Below are 25,590 nucleotides of genomic sequence, written 5' to 3' on the forward strand. Positions count from 1 at the left end.
CGCCTACGGTCATGAGCCTCGCCTACGGTCATGAGCCTCACCTACGGTCATGAGCCTCGCCTACGGTCATGAGCTTCACCTACGGTCATGAGCCTCGCCTACGGTCATGTGCCTCGCCTACGGTCATGAGCTTCACCTACGGTCATGAGCTTCGCCTACGGTCATGAGCCTCGCCTACGGTCATGAGCCTCGCCTACGGTCATGAGCTTCACCTACGGTCATGAGCCTCGCCTACGGTCATGAGCTTCACCTACGGTCATGAGCCTCGCCTACGGTCATGAGCCTCGCCTACCTTCATGAGCTTCACTTACGGTCATGAGCCTCACCTACGGTCATGAGCCTCACCTACGGTCATGAGCCTCGCCTACGGTCATGAGCCTCGCCTACGGTCATGAGCCTCACCTACGGTCATGAGCCTCGCCTACGGTCATGAGCCTCACCTACGGTCATGAGTCTCACCTATGGTCATGAGTCTCACCTATGGTCATGAGTCTCACCTACGGTCATGAGCCTCACCTACGGTCATGAGCTTCACCTACGGTCATGAGCCTAATGAGCCTCACCTACGGTCATGAGCCTCATGAGCTTCACCTACGGTCATGAGCCTCACCTACGGTCATGAGCCTCGCCTACGGTCATGAGCCTCGCCTACGGTCATGAGCCTCGCCTACGGTCATGAGCCTCGCCTACGGTCATGAGCTTCACCTACGGTCATGAGCCTCACCTACGGTCATGAGCCTCGCCTACGGTCATGAGCCTCGCCTACGGTCATGAGCCTCGCCTACGGTCATGAGCTTCGCCTACGGTCATGAGCTTCGCCTACGGTCATGAGCCTCGCCTACGGTCATGAGCTTCACCTACGGTCATGAGCCTCGCCTACGGTCATGAGCCTCGCCTACGGTCATGAGCCTCGCCTACGGTCATGAGCCTCGCCTACGGTCATGAGCTTCACCTACGGTCATGAGCTTCACCTACGGTCATGAGCCTCACCTACGGTCATGAGCCTCGCCTACGGTCATGAGCTTCACCTACGGTCATGAGCTTCACCTACGGTCATGAGCCTTCCCACGGTCATGAGCCTCGCCTACGGTCATGAGCCTCGCCTACGGTCATGAGCTTCACCTACGGTCATGAGCTTCACCTACGGTCATGAGCCTCGCCTACCTTCATGAGCCTCACCTACGGTCATGAGCTTCACCTACGGTCATGAGCTTCACCTACGGTCATGAGCTTCACCTACGGTCATGAGCCTCGCCTACGGTCATGAGCCTCGCCTACGGTCATGAGCTTCACCTACGGTCATGAGCCTCGCCTACGGTCATTAGCCTCGCCTACGGTCATGAGCGTCACCTACGGTCATGAGCCTCGCCTACGGTCATGAGCCTCGCCTACGGTCATGAGCCTCGCCTACGGTCATGAGCCTCGCCTACGGTCATGAGCTTCACCTACGGTCATGAGCCTCCCCTACGGTCATGAGCCTCACCTACGGTCATGAGCCTCGCCTACGGTCATGAGCTTCACCTACGGTCATGAGCTTCACCTACGGTCATGAGCCTCGCCTACGGTCATGAGCCTCGCCTACGGTCATGAGCTTCACCTACGGTCATGAGCCTCGCCTACGGTCATGAGCTTCACCTACGGTCATGAGCCTCGCCTACGGTCATGAGCCTCGCCTACCTTCATGAGCTTCACCTACGGTCATGAGCCTCACCTACGGTCATGAGCCTCACCTACGGTCATGAGCCTCGCCTACGGTCATGAGCCTCGCCTACGGTCATGAGCCTCACCTACGGTCATGAGCCTCGCCTACGGTCATGAGTCTCACCTATGGTCATGAGTCTCACCTATGGTCATGAGTCTCACCTACGGTCATGAGCCTCACCTACGGTCATGAGCTTCACCTACGGTCATGAGCCTAATGAGCCTCACCTACGGTCATGAGCCTCATGAGCTTCACCTACGGTCATGAGCCTCACCTACGGTCATGAGCCTCGCCTACGGTCATGAGCCTCGCCTACGGTCATGAGCCTCGCCTACGGTCATGAGCTTCACCTACGGTCATGAGCCTCACCTACGGTCATGAGCCTCGCCTACGGTCATGAGCCTCGCCTACGGTCATGAGCCTCGCCTACGGTCATGAGCTTCGCCTACGGTCATGAGCCTCGCCTACGGTCATGAGCCTCGCCTACGGTCATGAGCCTCGCCTACGGTCATGAGCCTCGCCTACGGTCATGAGCCTCGCCTACGGTCATGAGCTTCGCCTACGGTCATGAGCTTCGCCTACGGTCATGAGCCTCGCCTACGGTCATGAGCTTCACCTACGGTCATGAGCCTCGCCTACGGTCATGAGCCTCGCCTACGGTCATGAGCCTCGCCTACGGTCATGAGCCTCGCCTACGGTCATGAGCTTCACCTACGGTCATGAGCCTCACCTACGGTCATGAGCCTCGCCTACGGTCATGAGCCTCGCCTACGGTCATGAGCTTCACCTACGGTCATGAGCTTCACCTACGGTCATGAGCCTTCCCACGGTCATGAGCCTCGCCTACGGTCATGAGCCTCGCCTACGGTCATGAGCTTCACCTACGGTCATGAGCCTCGCCTACGGTCATGAGCCTCGCCTACCTTCATGAGACTCACCTACGGTCATGAGTCTCACCTACGGTCATGAGTCTCACCTACGGTCATGAGCCTCATGAGCTTCACCTACGGTCATGAGTCTCACCTACGGTCATGAGCTTCACCTACGGTCATGAGCCTCACCTACGGTCATGAGCCTCGCCTACGGTCATGAGCTTCGCCTACGGTCATGAGCTTCGCCTACGGTCATGAGCCTCGCCTACGGTCATGAGCTTCACCTACGGTCATGAGCTTCACCTACGGTCATGAGCCTCACCTACGGTCATGAGCCTCGCCTACGGTCATGAGCCTCACCTACGGTCATGAGTCTCACCTATGGTCATGAGTCTCACCTATGGTCATGAGTCTCACCTACGGTCATGAGCCTCACCTACGGTCATGAGCTTCACCTACGGTCATGAGCCTAATGAGCCTCACCTACGGTCATGAGCCTCATGAGCTTCACCTACGGTCATGAGCCTCACCTACGGTCATGAGCCTCGCCTACGGTCATGAGCCTCGCCTACGGTCATGAGCCTCGCCTACGGTCATGAGCCTCGCCTACGGTCATGAGCTTCACCTACGGTCATGAGCCTCACCTACGGTCATGAGCCTCGCCTACGGTCATGAGCCTCGCCTACGGTCATGAGCCTCGCCTACGGTCATGAGCTTCGCCTACGGTCATGAGCTTCGCCTACGGTCATGAGCCTCGCCTACGGTCATGAGCTTCACCTACGGTCATGAGCCTCGCCTACGGTCATGAGCCTCGCCTACGGTCATGAGCCTCGCCTACGGTCATGAGCTTCACCTACGGTCATGAGCTTCACCTACGGTCATGAGCCTCACCTACGGTCATGAGCCTCGCCTACGGTCATGAGCTTCACCTACGGTCATGAGCTTCACCTACGGTCATGAGCCTTCCCACGGTCATGAGCCTCGCCTACGGTCATGAGCCTCGCCTACGGTCATGAGCTTCACCTACGGTCATGAGCTTCACCTACGGTCATGAGCCTCGCCTACCTTCATGAGCCTCACCTACGGTCATGAGTCTCACCTACGGTCATGAGTCTCACCTACGGTCATGAGCCTCATGAGCTTCACCTACGGTCATGAGTCTCACCTACGGTCATGAGCTTCACCTACGGTCATGAGCCTCACCTACGGTCATGAGCCTCACCTACGGTCATGAGCCTCGCCTACGGTCATGAGCTTCGCCTACGGTCATGAGCTTCGCCTACGGTCATGAGCCTCGCCTACGGTCATGAGCTTCACCTACGGTCATGAGCTTCACCTACGGTCATGAGCTTCACCTACGGTCATGAGCCTCGCCTACGGTCATGAGCCTCGCCTACGGTCATGAGCTTCACCTACGGTCATGAGCCTCGCCTACGGTCATGAGCCTCGCCTACGGTCATGAGCGTCACCTACGGTCATGAGCCTCGCCTACGGTCATGAGCCTCGCCTACGGTCATGAGCCTCGCCTACGGTCATGAGCCTCGCCTACGGTCATGAGCTTCGCCTACGGTCATGAGCCTCGCCTACGGTCATGAGCCTCGCCTACGGTCATGAGCCTCGCCTACGGTCATGAGCCTCGCCTACGGTCATGAGTCTCGCCTACGGTCATGAGCCTCGCCTACGGTCATGAGCCTCGCCTACGGTCATGAGCCTCGCCTACGGTCATGAGCCTCGCCTACGGTCATGAGCTTCACCTACGGTCATGAGCTTCACCTACGGTCATGAGCCTCACCTACGGTCATGAGCTTCACCTACGGTCATGAGCTTCACCTACGGTCATGAGCCTCACCTACGGTCATGAGCCTCACCTACGGTCATGAGCCTCGCCTACGGTCATGAGCCTCACCTACGGTCATGAGCCTCGCCTACGGTCATGAGCTTCACCTACGGTCATGAGCCTCACCTACGGTCATGAGCCTCACCTACGGTCATGAGCCTCGCCTACGGTCATGAGCTTCACCTACGGTCATGAGCTTCACCTACGGTCATGAGCCTCGCCTACGGTCATGAGCCTCGCCTACGGTCATGAGCTTCACCTACGGTCATGAGCCTCGCCTACGGTCATGAGCTTCACCTACGGTCATGAGCCTCGCCTACGGTCATGAGCCTCGCCTACCTTCATGAGCTTCACCTACGGTCATGAGCCTCACCTACGGTCATGAGCCTCACCTACGGTCATGAGCCTCGCCTACGGTCATGAGCCTCGCCTACGGTCATGAGCCTCACCTACGGTCATGAGCCTCGCCTACGGTCATGAGTCTCACCTATGGTCATGAGTCTCACCTATGGTCATGAGTCTCACCTACGGTCATGAGCCTCACCTACGGTCATGAGCTTCACCTACGGTCATGAGCCTAATGAGCCTCACCTACGGTCATGAGCCTCATGAGCTTCACGTACGGTCATGAGCCTCACCTACGGTCATGAGCCTCGCCTACGGTCATGAGCCTCGCCTACGGTCATGAGCCTCGCCTACGGTCATGAGCTTCACCTACGGTCATGAGCCTCACCTACGGTCATGAGCCTCGCCTACGGTCATGAGCCTCGCCTACGGTCATGAGCCTCGCCTACGGTCATGAGCCTCGCCTACGGTCATGAGCTTCGCCTACGGTCATGAGCTTCGCCTACGGTCATGAGCCTCGCCTACGGTCATGAGCCTCGCCTACGGTCATGAGCCTCGCCTACGGTCATGAGCCTCGCCTACGGTCATGAGCCTCGCCTACGGTCATGAGCTTCGCCTACGGTCATGAGCTTCGCCTACGGTCATGAGCCTCGCCTACGGTCATGAGCTTCACCTACGGTCATGAGCCTCGCCTACGGTCATGAGCCTCGCCTACGGTCATGAGCCTCGCCTACGGTCATGAGCCTCGCCTACGGTCATGAGCTTCACCTACGGTCATGAGCCTCACCTACGGTCATGAGCCTCGCCTACGGTCATGAGCCTCGCCTACGGTCATGAGCTTCACCTACGGTCATGAGCTTCACCTACGGTCATGAGCCTTCCCACGGTCATGAGCCTCGCCTACGGTCATGAGCCTCGCCTACGGTCATGAGCTTCACCTACGGTCATGAGCCTCGCCTACGGTCATGAGCCTCGCCTACCTTCATGAGACTCACCTACGGTCATGAGTCTCACCTACGGTCATGAGTCTCACCTACGGTCATGAGCCTCATGAGCTTCACCTACGGTCATGAGCTTCACCTACGGTCATGAGTCTCACCTACGGTCATGAGCTTCACCTACGGTCATGAGCCTCACCTACGGTCATGAGCCTCGCCTACGGTCATGAGCTTCGCCTACGGTCATGAGCTTCGCCTACGGTCATGAGCCTCGCCTACGGTCATGAGCTTCACCTACGGTCATGAGCTTCACCTACGGTCATGAGCTTCACCTACGGTCATGAGCCTCACCTACGGTCATGAGCCTCGCCTACGGTCATGAGCTTCACCTACGGTCATGAGCCTCGCCTACGGTCATGAGCCTCGCCTACGGTCATGAGCCTCGCCTACGGTCATGAGCTTCACCTACGGTCATGGGCGTCACCTACGGTCATGAGCCTCACCTACGGTCATGAGCCTCGCCTACGGTCATGAGCCTCGCCTACGGTCATGAGCTTCACCTACGGTCATGAGCTTCACCTACGGTCATGAGCCTCCCCACGGTCATGAGCCTCGCCTACGGTCATGAGCCTCGCCTACGGTCATGAGCTTCACCTACGGTCATGAGCCTCGCCTACGGTCATGAGCTTCACCTACGGTCATGAGCCTCACCTACGGTCATGAGCCTCGCCTACGGTCATGAGCCTCACCTACGGTCATGAGTCTCACCTATGGTCATGAGTCTCACCTATGGTCATGAGTCTCACCTACGGTCATGAGCCTCACCTACGGTCATGAGCTTCACCTACGGTCATGAGCCTAATGAGCCTCACCTACGGTCATGAGCCTCATGAGCTTCACCTACGGTCATGAGCCTCACCTACGGTCATGAGCCTCGCCTACGGTCATGAGCCTCGCCTACGGTCATGAGCCTCGCCTACGGTCATGAGCCTCGCCTACGGTCATGAGCTTCACCTACGGTCATGAGCCTCACCTACGGTCATGAGCCTCGCCTACGGTCATGAGCCTCGCCTACGGTCATGAGCCTCGCCTACGGTCATGAGCTTCGCCTACGGTCATGAGCTTCGCCTACGGTCATGAGCCTCGCCTACGGTCATGAGCTTCACCTACGGTCATGAGCCTCGCCTACGGTCATGAGCCTCGCCTACGGTCATGAGCCTCGCCTACGGTCATGAGCTTCACCTACGGTCATGAGCTTCACCTACGGTCATGAGCCTCACCTACGGTCATGAGCCTCGCCTACGGTCATGAGCTTCACCTACGGTCATGAGCTTCACCTACGGTCATGAGCCTTCCCACGGTCATGAGCCTCGCCTACGGTCATGAGCCTCGCCTACGGTCATGAGCTTCACCTACGGTCATGAGCTTCACCTACGGTCATGAGCCTCGCCTACCTTCATGAGCCTCACCTACGGTCATGAGTCTCACCTACGGTCATGAGTCTCACCTACGGTCATGAGCCTCATGAGCTTCACCTACGGTCATGAGTCTCACCTACGGTCATGAGCTTCACCTACGGTCATGAGCCTCACCTACGGTCATGAGCCTCACCTACGGTCATGAGCCTCGCCTACGGTCATGAGCTTCGCCTACGGTCATGAGCTTCGCCTACGGTCATGAGCCTCGCCTACGGTCATGAGCTTCACCTACGGTCATGAGCTTCACCTACGGTCATGAGCTTCACCTACGGTCATGAGCCTCGCCTACGGTCATGAGCCTCGCCTACGGTCATGAGCTTCACCTACGGTCATGAGCCTCGCCTACGGTCATGAGCCTCGCCTACGGTCATGAGCGTCACCTACGGTCATGAGCCTCGCCTACGGTCATGAGCCTCGCCTACGGTCATGAGCCTCGCCTACGGTCATGAGCCTCGCCTACGGTCATGAGCTTCACCTACGGTCATGAGCCTCGCCTACGGTCATGAGCCTCGCCTACGGTCATGAGCCTCGCCTACGGTCATGAGCCTCGCCTACGGTCATGAGTCTCGCCTACGGTCATGAGCCTCGCCTACGGTCATGAGCCTCGCCTACGGTCATGAGCCTCGCCTACGGTCATGAGCTTCACCTACGGTCATGAGCTTCACCTACGGTCATGAGCCTCACCTACGGTCATGAGCTTCACCTACGGTCATGAGCTTCACCTACGGTCATGAGCCTCACCTACGGTCATGAGCCTCACCTACGGTCATGAGCCTCGCCTACGGTCATGAGCCTCACCTACGGTCATGAGCCTCGCCTACGGTCATGAGCTTCACCTACGGTCATGAGCCTCACCTACGGTCATGAGCCTCACCTACGGTCATGAGCCTCGCCTACGGTCATGAGCTTCACCTACGGTCATGAGCTTCACCTACGGTCATGAGCCTCGCCTACGGTCATGAGCCTCGCCTACGGTCATGAGCTTCACCTACGGTCATGAGCCTCGCCTACGGTCATGAGCTTCACCTACGGTCATGAGCCTCGCCTACGGTCATGAGCCTCGCCTACCTTCATGAGCTTCACCTACGGTCATGAGCCTCACCTACGGTCATGAGCCTCACCTACGGTCATGAGCCTCGCCTACGGTCATGAGCCTCGCCTACGGTCATGAGCCTCACCTACGGTCATGAGCCTCGCCTACGGTCATGAGTCTCACCTATGGTCATGAGTCTCACCTATGGTCATGAGTCTCACCTACGGTCATGAGCCTCACCTACGGTCATGAGCTTCACCTACGGTCATGAGCCTAATGAGCCTCACCTACGGTCATGAGCCTCATGAGCTTCACCTACGGTCATGAGCCTCACCTACGGTCATGAGCCTCGCCTACGGTCATGAGCCTCGCCTACGGTCATGAGCCTCGCCTACGGTCATGAGCTTCACCTACGGTCATGAGCCTCACCTACGGTCATGAGCCTCGCCTACGGTCATGAGCCTCGCCTACGGTCATGAGCCTCGCCTACGGTCATGAGCTTCGCCTACGGTCATGAGCTTCGCCTACGGTCATGAGCCTCGCCTACGGTCATGAGCCTCGCCTACGGTCATGAGCCTCGCCTACGGTCATGAGCCTCGCCTACGGTCATGAGCCTCGCCTACGGTCATGAGCTTCGCCTACGGTCATGAGCTTCGCCTACGGTCATGAGCCTCGCCTACGGTCATGAGCTTCACCTACGGTCATGAGCCTCGCCTACGGTCATGAGCCTCGCCTACGGTCATGAGCCTCGCCTACGGTCATGAGCCTCGCCTACGGTCATGAGCTTCACCTACGGTCATGAGCCTCACCTACGGTCATGAGCCTCGCCTACGGTCATGAGCCTCGCCTACGGTCATGAGCTTCACCTACGGTCATGAGCTTCACCTACGGTCATGAGCCTTCCCACGGTCATGAGCCTCGCCTACGGTCATGAGCCTCGCCTACGGTCATGAGCTTCACCTACGGTCATGAGCCTCGCCTACGGTCATGAGCCTCGCCTACCTTCATGAGACTCACCTACGGTCATGAGTCTCACCTACGGTCATGAGTCTCACCTACGGTCATGAGCCTCATGAGCTTCACCTACGGTCATGAGTCTCACCTACGGTCATGAGCTTCACCTACGGTCATGAGCCTCACCTACGGTCATGAGCCTCGCCTACGGTCATGAGCTTCGCCTACGGTCATGAGCTTCGCCTACGGTCATGAGCCTCGCCTACGGTCATGAGCCTCACCTACGGTCATGAGCTTCACCTACGGTCATGAGCTTCACCTACGGTCATGAGCCTCACCTACGGTCATGAGCCTCGCCTACGGTCATGAGCTTCACCTACGGTCATGAGCCTCGCCTACGGTCATGAGCCTCGCCTACGGTCATGAGCCTCGCCTACGGTCATGAGCTTCACCTACGGTCATGAGCGTCACCTACGGTCATGAGCCTCACCTACGGTCATGAGCCTCGCCTACGGTCATGAGCCTCGCCTACGGTCATGAGCTTCACCTACGGTCATGAGCTTCACCTACGGTCATGAGCCTCCCCACGGTCATGAGCCTCGCCTACGGTCATGAGCCTCGCCTACGGTCATGAGCTTCACCTACGGTCATGAGCCTCGCCTACGGTCATGAGCCTCGCCTACCTTCATGAGCCTCACCTACGGTCATGAGTCTCACCTACGGTCATGAGTCTCACCTACGGTCATGAGCCTCATGAGCTTCACCTACGGTCATGAGTCTCACCTACGGTCATGAGCCTCGCCTACGGTCATGAGCTTCACCTACGGTCATGAGCCTCGCCTACGGTCATGAGCTTCACCTACGGTCATGAGCCTCGCCTACGGTCATGAGCCTCGCCTACCTTCATGAGCTTCACCTACGGTCATGAGCCTCACCTACGGTCATGAGCCTCGCCTACGGTCATGAGCCTCGCCTACGGTCATGAGCCTCGCCTACGGTCATGAGCCTCGCCTACGGTCATGAGCCTCGCCTACGGTCATGAGCTTCGCCTACGGTCATGAGCCTCGCCTACGGTCATGAGCCTCGCCTACGGTCATGAGCTTCACCTACGGTCATGAGCCTCACCTACGGTCATGAGCCTCACCTACGGTCATGAGCTTCGCCTACGGTCATGAGCTTCACCTACGGTCATGAGCCTTCCCACGGTCATGAGTCTCGCCTACGGTCATGAGCCTCGCCTACGGTCATGAGCTTCGCCTACGGTCATGAGCCTCGCCTACGGTCATGAGCCTCGCCTACCTTCATGAGCCTCACCTACGGTCATGAGTCTCACCTACGGTCATGAGCCTCATGAGCTTCACCTACGGTCATGAGTCTCACCTACGGTCATGAGCTTCACCTACGGTCATGAGCCTCACCTACGGTCATGAGCCTCACCTACGGTCATGAGCCTCGCCTACGGTCATGAGCTTCGCCTACGGTCATGAGCTTCGCCTACGGTCATGAGCCTCGCCTACGGTCATGAGCTTCACCTACGGTCATGAGCTTCACCTACGGTCATGAGCTTCACCTACGGTCATGAGCCTCACCTACGGTCATGAGCCTCGCCTACGGTCATGAGCTTCACCTACGGTCATGAGCCTCGCCTACGGTCATGAGCCTCGCCTACGGTCATGAGCCTCGCCTACGGTCATGAGCTTCACCTACGGTCATGAGCGTCACCTACGGTCATGAGCCTCACCTACGGTCATGAGCCTCGCCTACGGTCATGAGCTTCACCTACGGTCATGAGCTTCACCTACGGTCATGAGCCTCGCCTACGGTCATGAGCCTCGCCTACGGTCATGAGCTTCACCTACGGTCATGAGCCTCGCCTACGGTCATGAGCCTCGCCTACCTTCATGAGCTTCACCTACGGTCATGAGCCTCGCCTACGGTCATGAGCCTCGCCTACCTTCATGAGCCTCACCTACGGTCATGAGTCTCACCTACGGTCATGAGCCTCATGAGCTTCACCTACGGTCATGAGTCTCACCTACGGTCATGAGTCTCACCTACGGTCATGAGCTTCACCTACGGTCATGAGCCTCACCTACGGTCATGAGCCTCACCTACGGTCATGAGCCTCGCCTACGGTCATGAGCTTCACCTACGGTCATGAGCTTCACCTACGGTCATGAGCCTTCCCACGGTCATGAGCCTCGCCTACGGTCATGAGCCTCGCCTACGGTCATGAGCTTCACCTACGGTCATGAGCCTCGCCTACGGTCATGAGCCTCGCCTACGGTCATGAGTCTCACCTACGGTCATGAGTCTCACCTACGGTCATGAGCCTCATGAGCTTCACCTACGGTCATGAGTCTCACCTACGGTCATGAGCTTCACCTACGGTCATGAGCCTCACCTACGGTCATGAGCCTCACCTACGGTCATGAGCCTCGCCTACGGTCATGAGCTTCGCCTACGGTCATGAGCTTCGCCTACGGTCATGAGCCTCGCCTACGGTCATGAGCTTCACCTACGGTCATGAGCTTCACCTACGGTCATGAGCTTCACCTACGGTCATGAGCCTCACCTACGGTCATGAGCCTCGCCTACGGTCATGAGCTTCACCTACGGTCATGAGCCTCGCCTACGGTCATGAGCCTCGCCTACGGTCATGAGCTTCACCTACGGTCATGAGCGTCACCTACGGTCATGAGCCTCACCTACGGTCATGAGCCTCACCTACGGTCATGAGCCTCGCCTACGGTCATGAGCTTCACCTACGGTCATGAGCCTCGCCTACGGTCATGAGCCTCGCCTACGGTCATGAGCCTCGCCTACGGTCATGAGCTTCACCTACGGTCATGAGCTTCACCTACGGTCATGAGCCTCGCCTACCTTCATGAGCCTCACCTACGGTCATGAGTCTCACCTACGGTCATGAGTCTCACCTACGGTCATGAGCCTCATGAGCTTCACCTACGGTCATGAGTCTCACCTACGGTCATGAGCTTCACCTACGGTCATGAGCCTCACCTACGGTCATGAGCCTCACCTACGGTCATGAGCCTCGCCTACGGTCATGAGCTTCGCCTACGGTCATGAGCTTCGCCTACGGTCATGAGCCTCGCCTACGGTCATGAGCTTCACCTACGGTCATGAGCTTCACCTACGGTCATGAGCTTCACCTACGGTCATGAGCCTCGCCTACGGTCATGAGCCTCGCCTACGGTCATGAGCTTCACCTACGGTCATGAGCCTCGCCTACGGTCATGAGCCTCGCCTACGGTCATGAGCGTCACCTACGGTCATGAGCCTCGCCTACGGTCATGAGCCTCGCCTACGGTCATGAGCCTCGCCTACGGTCATGAGCCTCGCCTACGGTCATGAGCTTCACCTACGGTCATGAGCCTCGCCTACGGTCATGAGCCTCGCCTACGGTCATGAGCCTCGCCTACGGTCATGAGCCTCGCCTACGGTCATGAGTCTCGCCTACGGTCATGAGCCTCGCCTACGGTCATGAGCCTCGCCTACGGTCATGAGCCTCGCCTACGGTCATGAGCTTCACCTACGGTCATGAGCTTCACCTACGGTCATGAGCCTCACCTACGGTCATGAGCTTCACCTACGGTCATGAGCTTCACCTACGGTCATGAGCCTCACCTACGGTCATGAGCCTCACCTACGGTCATGAGCCTCGCCTACGGTCATGAGCCTCACCTACGGTCATGAGCCTCGCCTACGGTCATGAGCTTCACCTACGGTCATGAGCCTCACCTACGGTCATGAGCCTCACCTACGGTCATGAGCCTCGCCTACGGTCATGAGCTTCACCTACGGTCATGAGCTTCACCTACGGTCATGAGCCTCGCCTACGGTCATGAGCCTCGCCTACGGTCATGAGCTTCACCTACGGTCATGAGCCTCGCCTACGGTCATGAGCTTCACCTACGGTCATGAGCCTCGCCTACGGTCATGAGCCTCGCCTACCTTCATGAGCTTCACCTACGGTCATGAGCCTCACCTACGGTCATGAGCCTCACCTACGGTCATGAGCCTCGCCTACGGTCATGAGCCTCGCCTACGGTCATGAGCCTCACCTACGGTCATGAGCCTCGCCTACGGTCATGAGTCTCACCTATGGTCATGAGTCTCACCTATGGTCATGAGTCTCACCTACGGTCATGAGCCTCACCTACGGTCATGAGCTTCACCTACGGTCATGAGCCTAATGAGCCTCACCTACGGTCATGAGCCTCATGAGCTTCACCTACGGTCATGAGCCTCACCTACGGTCATGAGCCTCGCCTACGGTCATGAGCCTCGCCTACGGTCATGAGCCTCGCCTACGGTCATGAGCTTCACCTACGGTCATGAGCCTCACCTACGGTCATGAGCCTCGCCTACGGTCATGAGCCTCGCCTACGGTCATGAGCCTCGCCTACGGTCATGAGCTTCGCCTACGGTCATGAGCTTCGCCTACGGTCATGAGCCTCGCCTACGGTCATGAGCCTCGCCTACGGTCATGAGCCTCGCCTACGGTCATGAGCCTCGCCTACGGTCATGAGCCTCGCCTACGGTCATGAGCTTCGCCTACGGTCATGAGCTTCGCCTACGGTCATGAGCCTCGCCTACGGTCATGAGCTTCACCTACGGTCATGAGCCTCGCCTACGGTCATGAGCCTCGCCTACGGTCATGAGCCTCGCCTACGGTCATGAGCCTCGCCTACGGTCATGAGCTTCACCTACGGTCATGAGCCTCACCTACGGTCATGAGCCTCGCCTACGGTCATGAGCCTCGCCTACGGTCATGAGCTTCACCTACGGTCATGAGCTTCACCTACGGTCATGAGCCTTCCCACGGTCATGAGCCTCGCCTACGGTCATGAGCCTCGCCTACGGTCATGAGCTTCACCTACGGTCATGAGCCTCGCCTACGGTCATGAGCCTCGCCTACCTTCATGAGACTCACCTACGGTCATGAGTCTCACCTACGGTCATGAGTCTCACCTACGGTCATGAGCCTCATGAGCTTCACCTACGGTCATGAGTCTCACCTACGGTCATGAGCTTCACCTACGGTCATGAGCCTCACCTACGGTCATGAGCCTCGCCTACGGTCATGAGCTTCGCCTACGGTCATGAGCTTCGCCTACGGTCATGAGCCTCGCCTACGGTCATGAGCCTCACCTACGGTCATGAGCTTCACCTACGGTCATGAGCTTCACCTACGGTCATGAGCCTCACCTACGGTCATGAGCCTCGCCTACGGTCATGAGCTTCACCTACGGTCATGAGCCTCGCCTACGGTCATGAGCCTCGCCTACGGTCATGAGCCTCGCCTACGGTCATGAGCTTCACCTACGGTCATGAGCGTCACCTACGGTCATGAGCCTCACCTACGGTCATGAGCCTCGCCTACGGTCATGAGCCTCGCCTACGGTCATGAGCTTCACCTACGGTCATGAGCTTCACCTACGGTCATGAGCCTCCCCACGGTCATGAGCCTCGCCTACGGTCATGAGCCTCGCCTACGGTCATGAGCTTCACCTACGGTCATGAGCCTCGCCTACGGTCATGAGCCTCGCCTACCTTCATGAGCCTCACCTACGGTCATGAGTCTCACCTACGGTCATGAGTCTCACCTACGGTCATGAGCCTCATGAGCTTCACCTACGGTCATGAGTCTCACCTACGGTCATGAGCCTCGCCTACGGTCATGAGCTTCACCTACGGTCATGAGCCTCGCCTACGGTCATGAGCTTCACCTACGGTCATGAGCCTCGCCTACGGTCATGAGCCTCGCCTACCTTCATGAGCTTCACCTACGGTCATGAGCCTCACCTACGGTCATGAGCCTCACCTACGGTCATGAGCCTCGCCTACGGTCATGAGCCTCGCCTACGGTCATGAGCCTCGCCTACGGTCATGAGCCTCGCCTACGGTCATGAGCTTCGCCTACGGTCATGAGCCTCGCCTACGGTCATGAGCCTCGCCTACGGTCATGAGCTTCACCTACGGTCATGAGCCTCACCTACGGTCATGAGCCTCACCTACGGTCATGAGCTTCGCCTACGGTCATGAGCTTCACCTACGGTCATGAGCCTTCCCACGGTCATGAGTCTCGCCTACGGTCATGAGCCTCGCCTACGGTCATGAGCTTCGCCTACGGTCATGAGCCTCGCCTACGGTCATGAGCCTCGCCTACCTTCATGAGCCTCACCTACGGTCATGAGTCTCACCTACGGTCATGAGCCTCATGAGCTTCACCTACGGTCATGAGTCTCACCTACGGTCATGAGCTTCACCTACGGTCATGAGCCTCACCTACGGTCATGAGCCTCACCTACGGTCATGAGCCTCGCCTACGGTCATGAGCTTCGCCTACGGTCATGAGCTTCGCCTACGGTCATGAGCCTCGCCTACGGTCATGAGCTTCACCTACGGTCATGAGCTTCACCTACGGTCATGAGCTTCACCTACGGTCATGAGCCTCACCTACGGTCATGAGCCTCGCCTACGGTCATGAGCTTCACCTACGGTCATGAGCCTCGCCTACGGTCATGAGCCTCGCCTACGGTCATGAGCCTCGCCTACGGTCATGAGCTTCACCTACGGTCATGAGCGTCACCTACGGTCATGAGCCTCACCTACGGTCATGAGCCTCGCCTACGGTCATGAGCTTCACCTACGGTCATGAGCTTCACCTACGGTCATGAGCCTCGCCTACGGTCATGAGCCTCGCCTACGGTCATGAGCTTCACCTACGGTCATGAGCCTCGCCTACGGTCATGAGCCTCGCCTACCTTCATGAGCTTCACCTACGGTCATGAGCCTCGCCTACGGTCATGAGCCTCGCCTACCTTCATGAGCCTCACCTACGGTCATGAGTCTCACCTACGGTCATGAGCCTCATGAGCTTCACCTACGGTCATGAGTCTCACCTACGGTCATGAGTCTCACCTACGGTCATTAGCTTCACCTACGGTCATGAGCCTCACCTACGGTCATGAGCCTCACCTACGGTCATGAGCCTCGCCTACGGTCATGAGCTTCACCTACGGTCATGAGCTTCACCTACGGTCATGAGCCTTCCCACGGTCATGAGCCTCGCCTACGGTCATGAGCCTCGCCTACGGTCATGAGCTTCACCTACGGTCATGAGCCTCGCCTACGGTCATGAGCCTCGCCTACGGTCATGAGTCTCACCTACGGTCATGAGTCTCACCTACGGTCATGAGCCTCATGAGCTTCACCTACGGTCATGAGTCTCACCTACGGTCATGAGCTTCACCTACGGTCATGAGCCTCACCTACGGTCATGAGCCTCACCTACGGTCATGAGCCTCGCCTACGGTCATGAGCTTCGCCTACGGTCATGAGCTTCGCCTACGGTCATGAGCCTCGCCTACGGTCATGAGCTTCACCTACGGTCATGAGCTTCACCTACGGTCATGAGCTTCACCTACGGTCATGAGCCTCACCTACGGTCATGAGCCTCGCCTACGGTCATGAGCTTCACCTACGGTCATGAGCCTCGCCTACGGTCATGAGCCTCGCCTACGGTCATGAGCTTCACCTACGGTCATGAGCGTCACCTACGGTCATGAGCCTCACCTACGGTCATGAGCCTCACCTACGGTCATGAGCCTCGCCTACGGTCATGAGCTTCACCTACGGTCATGAGCCTCGCCTACGGTCATGAGCCTCGCCTACGGTCATGAGCCTCGCCTAGGCAAGGCAAGGCAAGTTTATTTGTAGAGCACATTTCATACACAAGGCAATTCAAAGTGCTTCACAGCAGGAAAAATGCATTCAAATCACAAAGAAGTTACAGAAATACAATAAAATTAACTAAATTAAAAATTATCAATCCAACTGATTTTCTAAACTAATAAAATCACAAACAAAAGAGAAGAGTGCAAAGAAAAAATCCTTTTAGTCATATGCGCAGCTAAACAAAACAGTTTTTAGCTTAGATTTGAACATTGTCAGAGTAGAAGCCTGTCTCACATCTTCAGGAAGACTGTTCCAGATTTTAGCTGCATAAAACTGAAACGCAGATTCCCCATGTTTAGTCCTGACTCTGGCACCAGCAGGAGGCCGGTCCCTGAGGTCCTCAGAGTCCGAGATGGTTCATATGGCACTAACATATCCAAGATGTACTTTGGTGCTAGGCCATGGAGAGACTTGTACACAAGCAGAGCTGCTTTAAAGTCTATTCTCTGAGCCACAGGGAGCCAGTGCAGAGACCTGAGAACAGGACTAATGTGATCGTACTTCCTGGTTCTAGTCAGGACCCGAGCAGCAGCGTTCTGGATGTACTGCAGCTGTTTTACAGCTCGTTTGGAGAGACCAGTGAGCAGGCCGTTACAGTAGTCTAATCTACTGGAGACAAACGCGTGGATAAGTCTCTCTAAATCTGGTTTTGACACTATATTTTTGATTTTGGCAATGTTTTTTAGATGGTAAAAAGCTGCTGATGTTATTGATTTGACGTGGCTATTAAAGTTCAAGTCTGAGTCCATTATTACCCCCAGATTTCTAATTTGGTTTGTAGGTTTTAGAGCGAGACTCTGGAGGTGACCGCTAACACTTTCTCTTTGTTTCTGTGGGCCAAAAACGATTATTTCAGTCTTGTCTGAGTTCAGCTGGAGAAAGTTGTTTTGCATCCACAAACTGATCTGTTGGATGCAGTGACAGAGTGAATCTACTGGTCCATAGTCACCTGCCGATAGTGAAACATAGATCTGAGTGTCGTCTGCATAATTGTGATAGGACACATTTTCACTGCGTATCAACTGACCCAACGGCAGCATGTAGAGGTTGAACAGAAGGGGACCCAGGACTGACCCTTGGGGCACTCCACAGGTCAGGGTCATGTGGTCTGAGACACAGCTACCAATTTCAACAAAGTACTTCCTGTCTTCCAGATAGGACCTTAACCAGTTTAGGGCAGTGCCAGTGATGCCCACCCAGTCCTCTAGTCTCTGTAAGAGGATCCCATGATCGACAGTGTCAAAAGCAGCACTCAGATCTAACTTCATGAGCCTCACCTACGGTCAAGAGTCTCACCTACGGTCATGAGTCTCACCTACGGTCATGAGTCTCACCTACGGTCATGAGCCTCATGAGCTTCACCTACGGTCATGAGTCTCACCTACGGTCATGAGCCTCGCCTACGGTCATGAGCCTCACCTACGGTCATGAGCCTCACCTACGGTCATGAGCCTCACCTACGGTCATGAGCCTCGCCTACGGTCATGAGCCTCGCCTACGGTCATGAGCCTCACCTACGGTCATGAGCCTCACCTACGGTCATGAGCCTCACCTACGGTCATGAGCCTCGCCTACGGTCATGAGCCTCACCTACGGTCATGAGCCTCACCTACGGTCATGAGCCTCGCCTACGGTCATGAGCCTCGCCTACGGTCATGAGCCTCACCTACGGTCATGAGTCTCACCTACGGTCATGAGCCTCGCCTACGGTCATGAGCCTCGCCTACGGTCATGAGCCTCGCCTACGGTCATGAGCTTCACCTACGGTCATGAGCCTCGCCTACGGTCATGAGCCTCGCCTACGGTCATGAGCCTCGCCTACGGTCATGAGCTTCACCTACGGTCATGAGCCTCGCCTACGGTCATGAGCCTCACCTACGGTCATGAGCCTCGCCTACGGTCATGAGCTTCACCTACGGTCAGCCTCGCCTACGGTCATGAGTCTTACCTACGGTCATGAGCCTCACCTACGGTCAGCCTCGCCTACGGTCATGAGCCTCACCTACGGTCATGAGCCTCACCTACGGTCATGAGCCTCGCCTACGGTCATGAGCCTCGCCTACGGTCATGAGCCTCACCTACGGTCATGAGTCTCACCTACGGTCATGAGCCTCACCTACGGTCATGAGCCTCGCCTACGGTCATGAGCCTCGCCTACGGTCATGAGCTCTGGGTAATGACCCAAAGGACAAGATCACAGATACAAACAGTTGAAATGAGTTTCCTCCTCCTGGGCTCCTCTCTGGGGAGGTGTTTCATGTCCCACCGGGAAGAGGAGAAGGAAGTCTTGGAGTCCCTGCTTAGACCTCGACCTCGACCCGGGGAAGCAGGAGGATGGAATCTCCAAATATCTACTCAGTTACACTTACTTTCCAAACATTTAAACGAGGGCTCAGTCCGAGTTTCAGTTATTACTTTTCATACTTTTCACAAATACATCGTCAGTGTCAGAGTCTCAAACTGGAGTCAAAGTATCGTTTCTCGTCACTGCATTCGATTTTTTTTATTTTATTTTGTCAACTCTTTGTAAAACAGATTGTATTTGATCAGATTAAACTGACTGGAACTGACTCGTTTTGACATGTTGTACCTCTTTTCTACCGCACGAGGGCGCCACCTGGTCACACACCAACCGCCGCGCGCAGGTTCAGGCGCGACTGTGTTTGCGCCGCCGTCCCGCACCTCCGTCCCGCACCTCCGTCCCGCACCTCCGTCCCGCACCTCCGTCCCGCACCTCCGTCCCGCACCTGCAGCCTCCGTCCCGCACCTCCGTCCCGCACCTGCAGCCTCCGTCCCGCACCTGCAGCCTCCCGTCCCGCGCCTGCAGCCTCCCGTCCCGCGCCTGCAACCTCCGTCCCGCACCTGCAGCCTCCGTCCCGCACCTGCAGCCTCCGTCCCGCGCCTGCAGCCTCCGTCCCGCGCCTGCAGCCTCCGTCCCGCACCTGCAGCCTCCCGTCCCGCGCCTGCAGCCTCCGTCCCGCGCCTGCAGCCTCCGTCCCGCACCTGCAGCCTCCGTCCCGCACCTGCAGCCTCCGTCCCGCACCTCCGTCCCGCACCTGCAGCCTCCGTCCCGCGCCTGCAGCCTCCGTCCCGCACCTGCAGCCTCCGTCCCGCACCTGCAGCCTCCCGTCCCGCGCCTGCAGCCTCCGTCCCGCGCCTGCAGCCTCCGTCCCGCACCTGCAGCCTCCGTCCCGCACCTGCAGCCTCCGTCCCGCACCTCCGTCCCGCACCTGCAGCCTCCGTCCCGCACCTCCGTCCCGCACCTGCAGCCTCCGTCCCGCACCTGCAGCCTCCCGTCCCGCGCCTGCAGCCTCCCGTCCCGCGCCTGCAACCTCCGTCCCGCACCTGCAGCCTCCGTCCCGCACCTGCAGCCTCCGTCCCGCGCCTGCAGCCTCCGTCCCGCGCCTGCAGCCTCCGTCCCGCACCTGCAGCCTCCCGTCCCGCGCCTGCAGCCTCCGTCCCGCGCCTGCAGCCTCCGTCCCGCACCTGCAGCCTCCGTCCCGCACCTGCAGCCTCCGTCCCGCGCCTGCAGCCTCCGTCCCGCGCCTGCAGCCTCCGTCCCGCACCTGCAGCACCCGTGCACGGCACAAATTTAACTGATAAATACTTTAATCTGTTTAAGACTTAAATCTGTTTGTTTCTCTGTTCGACACGATCCAAGTCTTGATTTCTTTAGATTGTGTTTTTGTCACGTTTTATCAGTGGAAAAATGAGACATTCTGATGAAATAACTGAACGTTAAAGAGTCATAAAGTCTAAACCTCGTGTGTTGTGACTCGTGCGCGCGCGGCTCGTGCGGCTCGTGCGGATCGCGCGCTCATTGGACAGAGGACACGTGTGGGACACAGTCTCTTTGGAGCTGTTGTTTCTGTTCAGCCAATGAAAGTTTCAGACGCGGTATAAAAGCCGCGCGCAAATGAAGCGTGACGCGACATTTGTCCATCTCCCGCTCCAGAGATGCGCGTGTCGGAGCTCGCGCTGTGCGTGACGCTGCTCGTGGCCGTGGAGCCGCTGGTGCTCGGTGAACCGGAGCGTGTCCCGGGCCCGGAGGAGGCGGTGCGGCCGTGCTCCACCTGCGAGGCCCGGCAGCACGTCCGCGCGCTGCGGCTGAACACGATCAAGAGCCAGATCCTGAGCAAACTGCGCATGAAGGAGGCGCCAAACATCAGCCGCGACACGGTGCGCGCGCTGCTGCCGCGTGCGCCGCCGCTGCAGCAGCTGCTGGACCAGTACGACGTGCTCGGGGACGACAACCACGAGCCGGTGGCGCAGGAGGACGACGAGCACGCGACCACCGACACCATCATGTTCATGGCCACGGAGCGTAAGTGCGGCGCGGCTTTTACGCACGACTTTACGCACGACTTTACGCACGACTTTACGCACGACTTTACGCACGACTTTACGCACGACTTTACGCACGGTTTGGTGTATGTTTCATTTGACTTTTACGCTGCTCTGTCTGACCAAAGTTCAGTGAAATGTGATTCACTGTGATGCGTCTTGAACTTCATAGTTGTCATCATCATCAGGACATCGATCGTGTCACAATCAGAGCTTGAACTCTTTTATAGAGCTGTAAAAAGCACGCGTTAAATCATGAAAACATGAGACAAAACAGCAGCAAACAGAAAAAAAGACAAATCCAAACCCTTCAAACCGAGTTAAAAGTGAGTGAGTCTGTCTAATATTCAAATATGTTCAATTTAGATCTTTAATTATCGCAATTAGTTGGTTTGTGAGGCCTGTTTGAGCCAATTAGATTTATATATTGTCTGACAAAAATAGGCTAATTAAAAATACTTAAAATGACAATTACAATAGAACTGATTCATTTCGTTTTAGAATAAAAATGAGGACTTTTGCCATGGCAACCGACAATTCAAAACCAAATATTCAACATCTGAATGCAAAAAATGTCCTCTAAATGTTGCAATTCTGGACCGGGACTGGACCGGGACTGGACCGGGACTGGACCGGGATTAGACCGGGACTGGACCGGGACTGGACCGGGATTAGACCGGGACTGGACCGGAAAAAACAAACTCATATTCAAACCATTTCATATTTAATATTTCACCTAAAGCGTTTGTAGATTTACTCACAGCGAGAAGAGAAACAGCACTTTTACTCCAGAAAGAGACAAGTACACGGTTACTCCAGTTGTAGTAAAAGTACACGGTTACTCCAGTTGTAGTAAAAGTACACGGTTACTCCAGTTGTAGTAAAAGTACACGGTTACTCCAGTTGTAGTAAAAGTACACGGTTACTCCAGTTGTAGTAAAAGTACACGGTTACTCCAGTAGTAGTAAAAGTACACGGTTACTCCAGTAGTAGTAAAAGTACACGGTTACTCCAGTTGTAGTAAAAGTACACGGTTACTCCAGTTGTAGTAAAAGTACACGGTTACTCCAGTAGTAGTAAAAGTACACGGTTACTCCAGTAGTAGTAAAAGTACACGGTTATTCCAGTAGTAGTAAAAGTACACGGTTACTCCAGTTGTAGTAAAAGTACACGGTTATTCCAGTAGTAGTAAAAGTACACGGTTACTCCAGTAGTAGTAAAAGTACACGGTTACTCCAGTAGTAGTAAAAGTACCCGGTTACTCCAGTAGTAGTAAAAGTACACGGTTACTCCAGTAGTAGTAAAAGTACACGGTTACTCCAGTAGTAGTAAAAGTACCCGGTTACTCCAGTAGTAGTAAAAGTACACGGTTACTCCAGTAGTAGTAAAAGTACACGGTTACTCCAGTAGTAGTAAAAGTACACGGTTACTCCAGTTGTAGTAAAAGTACACGGTTACTCCAGTAGTAGTAAAAGTACACGGTTACTCCAGTAGTAGTAAAAGTACACGGTTACTCCAGTTGTAGTAAAAGTACACGGTTACTCCAGTTGTAGTAAAAGTACACGGTTACTCCAGTAGTAGTAAAAGTACACGGTTACTCCAGTAGTAGTAAAAGTACACGGTTATTCCAGTAGTAGTAAAAGTACACGGTTACTCCAGTTGTAGTAAAAGTACACGGTTATTCCAGTAGTAGTAAAAGTACACGGTTACTCCAGTAGTAGTAAAAGTACACGGTTACTCCAGTAGTAGTAAAAGTACCCGGTTATTCCAGTAGTAGTAAAAGTACACGGTTACTCCAGTAGTAGTAAAAGTACACGGTTATTCCAGTAGTAGTAAAAGTACACGGTTACTCCAGTTGTAGTAAAAGTACACGGTTACTCCAGTTGTAGTAAAAGTACACGGTTACTCCAGTAGTAGTAAAAGTACACGGTTACTCCAGTAGTAGTAAAAGTACCCGGTTATTCCAGTAGTAGTAAAAGTACACGGTTACTCCAGTAGTAGTAAAAGTACACGGTTACTCCAGTAGTATTAAAAGTACCCGGTTATTCCAGTAGTAGTAAAAGTACACGGTTACTCCAGTAGTAGTAAAAGTACACGGTTATTCCAGTAGTAGTAAAAGTACACGGTTACTCCAGTTGTAGTAAAAGTACACGGTTACTCCAGTTGTAGTAAAAGTACACGGTTACTCCAGTAGTAGTAAAAGTACACGGTTACTCCAGTTGTAGTAAAAGTACACGGTTACTCCAGTAGTAGTAAAAGTACACGGTTACTCCAGTTGTAGTAAAAGTACACGGTTACTCCAGTAGTAGTAAAAGTACACGGTTACTCCAGTTGTAGTAAAAGTACACGGTTACTCCAGTAGTAGTAAAAGTACACGGTTACTCAAGTTGTAGTAAAAGTACACGGTTACTCCAGTAGTAGTAAAAGTACACGGTTACTCCAGTTGTAGTAAAAGTACACGGTTACTCCAGTAGTAGTAAAAGTACACGGTTACTCCAGTAGTAGTAAAAGTACACGGTTACTCCAGTTGTAGTAAAAGTACACGGTTACTCCAGTAGTAGTAAAAGTACACGGTTACTCCAGTAGTAGTAAAAGTACACGGTTACTCCAGTTGTAGTAAAAGTACACGGTTACTCCAGTAGTAGTAAAAGTACACGGTTACTCCAGTAGTAGTAAAAGTACACTGGTGGAAAAGTATTTTAAAAAGTGACTGGTGTAAATGTAACTAATGCAGAGGCGGCTCGTCCTCAGTTACATTTAATTGAGTAACGTTTTTGGAAAAAATTGTACGCTTCGGACTCGTTTTTGTACTGCATACTTTTACTCCCTCTTGAGTACTGCACAGTCTGTACTGCAGTAAACGTGTCGCTTTGTGTGGACACGATATGAACCGATTTGAACGTTTGTGTTTGTCTCTTAGAAACAGCAGTATTTCTACTAATAATAGAGTTATAGTATTCTGAAGTAACATCACTCTAACTGGAGTACAACCTCTGAGTAAATGAGTACTTATTGTTAACATTACTACTACTTTAATAAGACTAAACTAACTTAATCTCCTACGATTATGATGATAATGATGATGATAATGATGATTATGACTTGTTGTTGTTGTTTTATGGTGGTTGCAGCAGCAGCGGCTGCTCCATTAAGGGCGTCAATCTGCCAACTACGTAAAGAAAATTGTGTCTAAAAACAATATAATTTATTCAGAAATATCTTATATTCTTATTAGTGTGACTGTGTAAAATAATAATATATATATTTATAAATAGATATAGATGTATACTTGTATGCCGTGTGGTCTGCTGCGCAGCCTGAGTCTCTTTCGTTCCCAGGGCGTTTGAAAAGCCCCAGAGTCTCATAGAAAAACAATGGGGATTTTTAGCCAATCAAATCACAATCAGAAGTGACTACGTCACTATGGTTTTCTCCAGAGGAAAATAGCGACTGATGGGCGCAATCTCGAGCGCTCTTTTGAACGTAGTAGTTACACCATGGAGCTACGCTTTTGACACTAGAGTCAGAGGCATGTGCGCATGTGTTTGTGACAAAAGGTACGTCCAAAACGACTCAGAATGAGCTGCTCAACTGTTTGTTGGCTTTATTCGTGTTGAAATCAAATCGTCTGATTTCATATCAATCCGAGACATGTGATGTGTCAAACCTCGTGCTCCGTTACCATGACAACAAACACACTAAAGAGGAGTGTTTTTTTTTTTTAGTTTATTACTTGCATAAGGCGAACGCTAAGAATTAAGTATTGCTTAACTTCTATTGATAAAAATATACTTTCGTTATTAGAAAACCTATGAAAGAATGCTATAAATGACATGTCTATAAGAACAACTTTCCAACAGCAATAATGTCTGATGATTTAATGTAAAAATGTAAATGTTACACATGTAGTTCAGGGTAAGTAATGCCACTTAGAAGCTGTTTTATGAAACAGGCACAAACAATTGTTTGTGCCTTTATTTCCGCTGAGTGAAGTAATTGCTATAATGCACTATAAGTGACAGTATCACTGAGATTTTTGATTTGCTCTTTTCAATCTGATATTTTATAAAGTGTAAAATGTCATTTTATGTCAAATGTATTTTCTCAAAACTGGTATCTGCCTCTATCCAGGCTGCGAAATAGACGGGGGCCCGTAAGCCCTCAAATCGCCAACGGGCCCGGGGTTTGAATTAGGAGGGGCCCCGTGCCCCTGTATCGAAATTCCTCGGAAAGAAATCAAGATTTAACTAGTAATTTGGATATATTTGGGGCATTTTCATCGCCTAAGTTTCGTTTTGACAGACATGCCCCTTCCCAGTCTTC

General features: G+C 54.5%; 2 protein-coding genes across 2 annotated transcripts in view; one reads left to right on the top strand and one right to left on the bottom strand.

Annotated features, from left to right (window-relative positions):
* LOC140360019 (E3 ubiquitin/ISG15 ligase TRIM25-like) overlaps positions 1-25,590 on the bottom strand; it is a 441,716-nt gene that overhangs the window by 294,188 nt on the left and 121,938 nt on the right. The gene's annotated exons all lie outside the window — the stretch shown is intronic.
* mstnb (myostatin b) overlaps positions 20,859-25,590 on the top strand; it is a 16,339-nt gene continuing 11,607 nt past the window's right edge. The window contains exon 1 of the mRNA XM_072445296.1: positions 20,859-21,247. Coding sequence (XP_072301397.1) covers positions 20,881-21,247 — 367 coding nt within the window. The 5' untranslated portion in view covers positions 20,859-20,880. The remainder of the gene's footprint in view (positions 21,248-25,590) is intronic.

Source organism: Eucyclogobius newberryi, unplaced genomic scaffold, assembly GCF_026437365.1.
Source record: "Eucyclogobius newberryi isolate DKJ021-1_F unplaced genomic scaffold, fEucNew1.0.hap1 SCAF_14, whole genome shotgun sequence".
NCBI classification, from domain to species: Eukaryota; Metazoa; Chordata; class Actinopteri; order Gobiiformes; family Gobiidae; genus Eucyclogobius; species Eucyclogobius newberryi.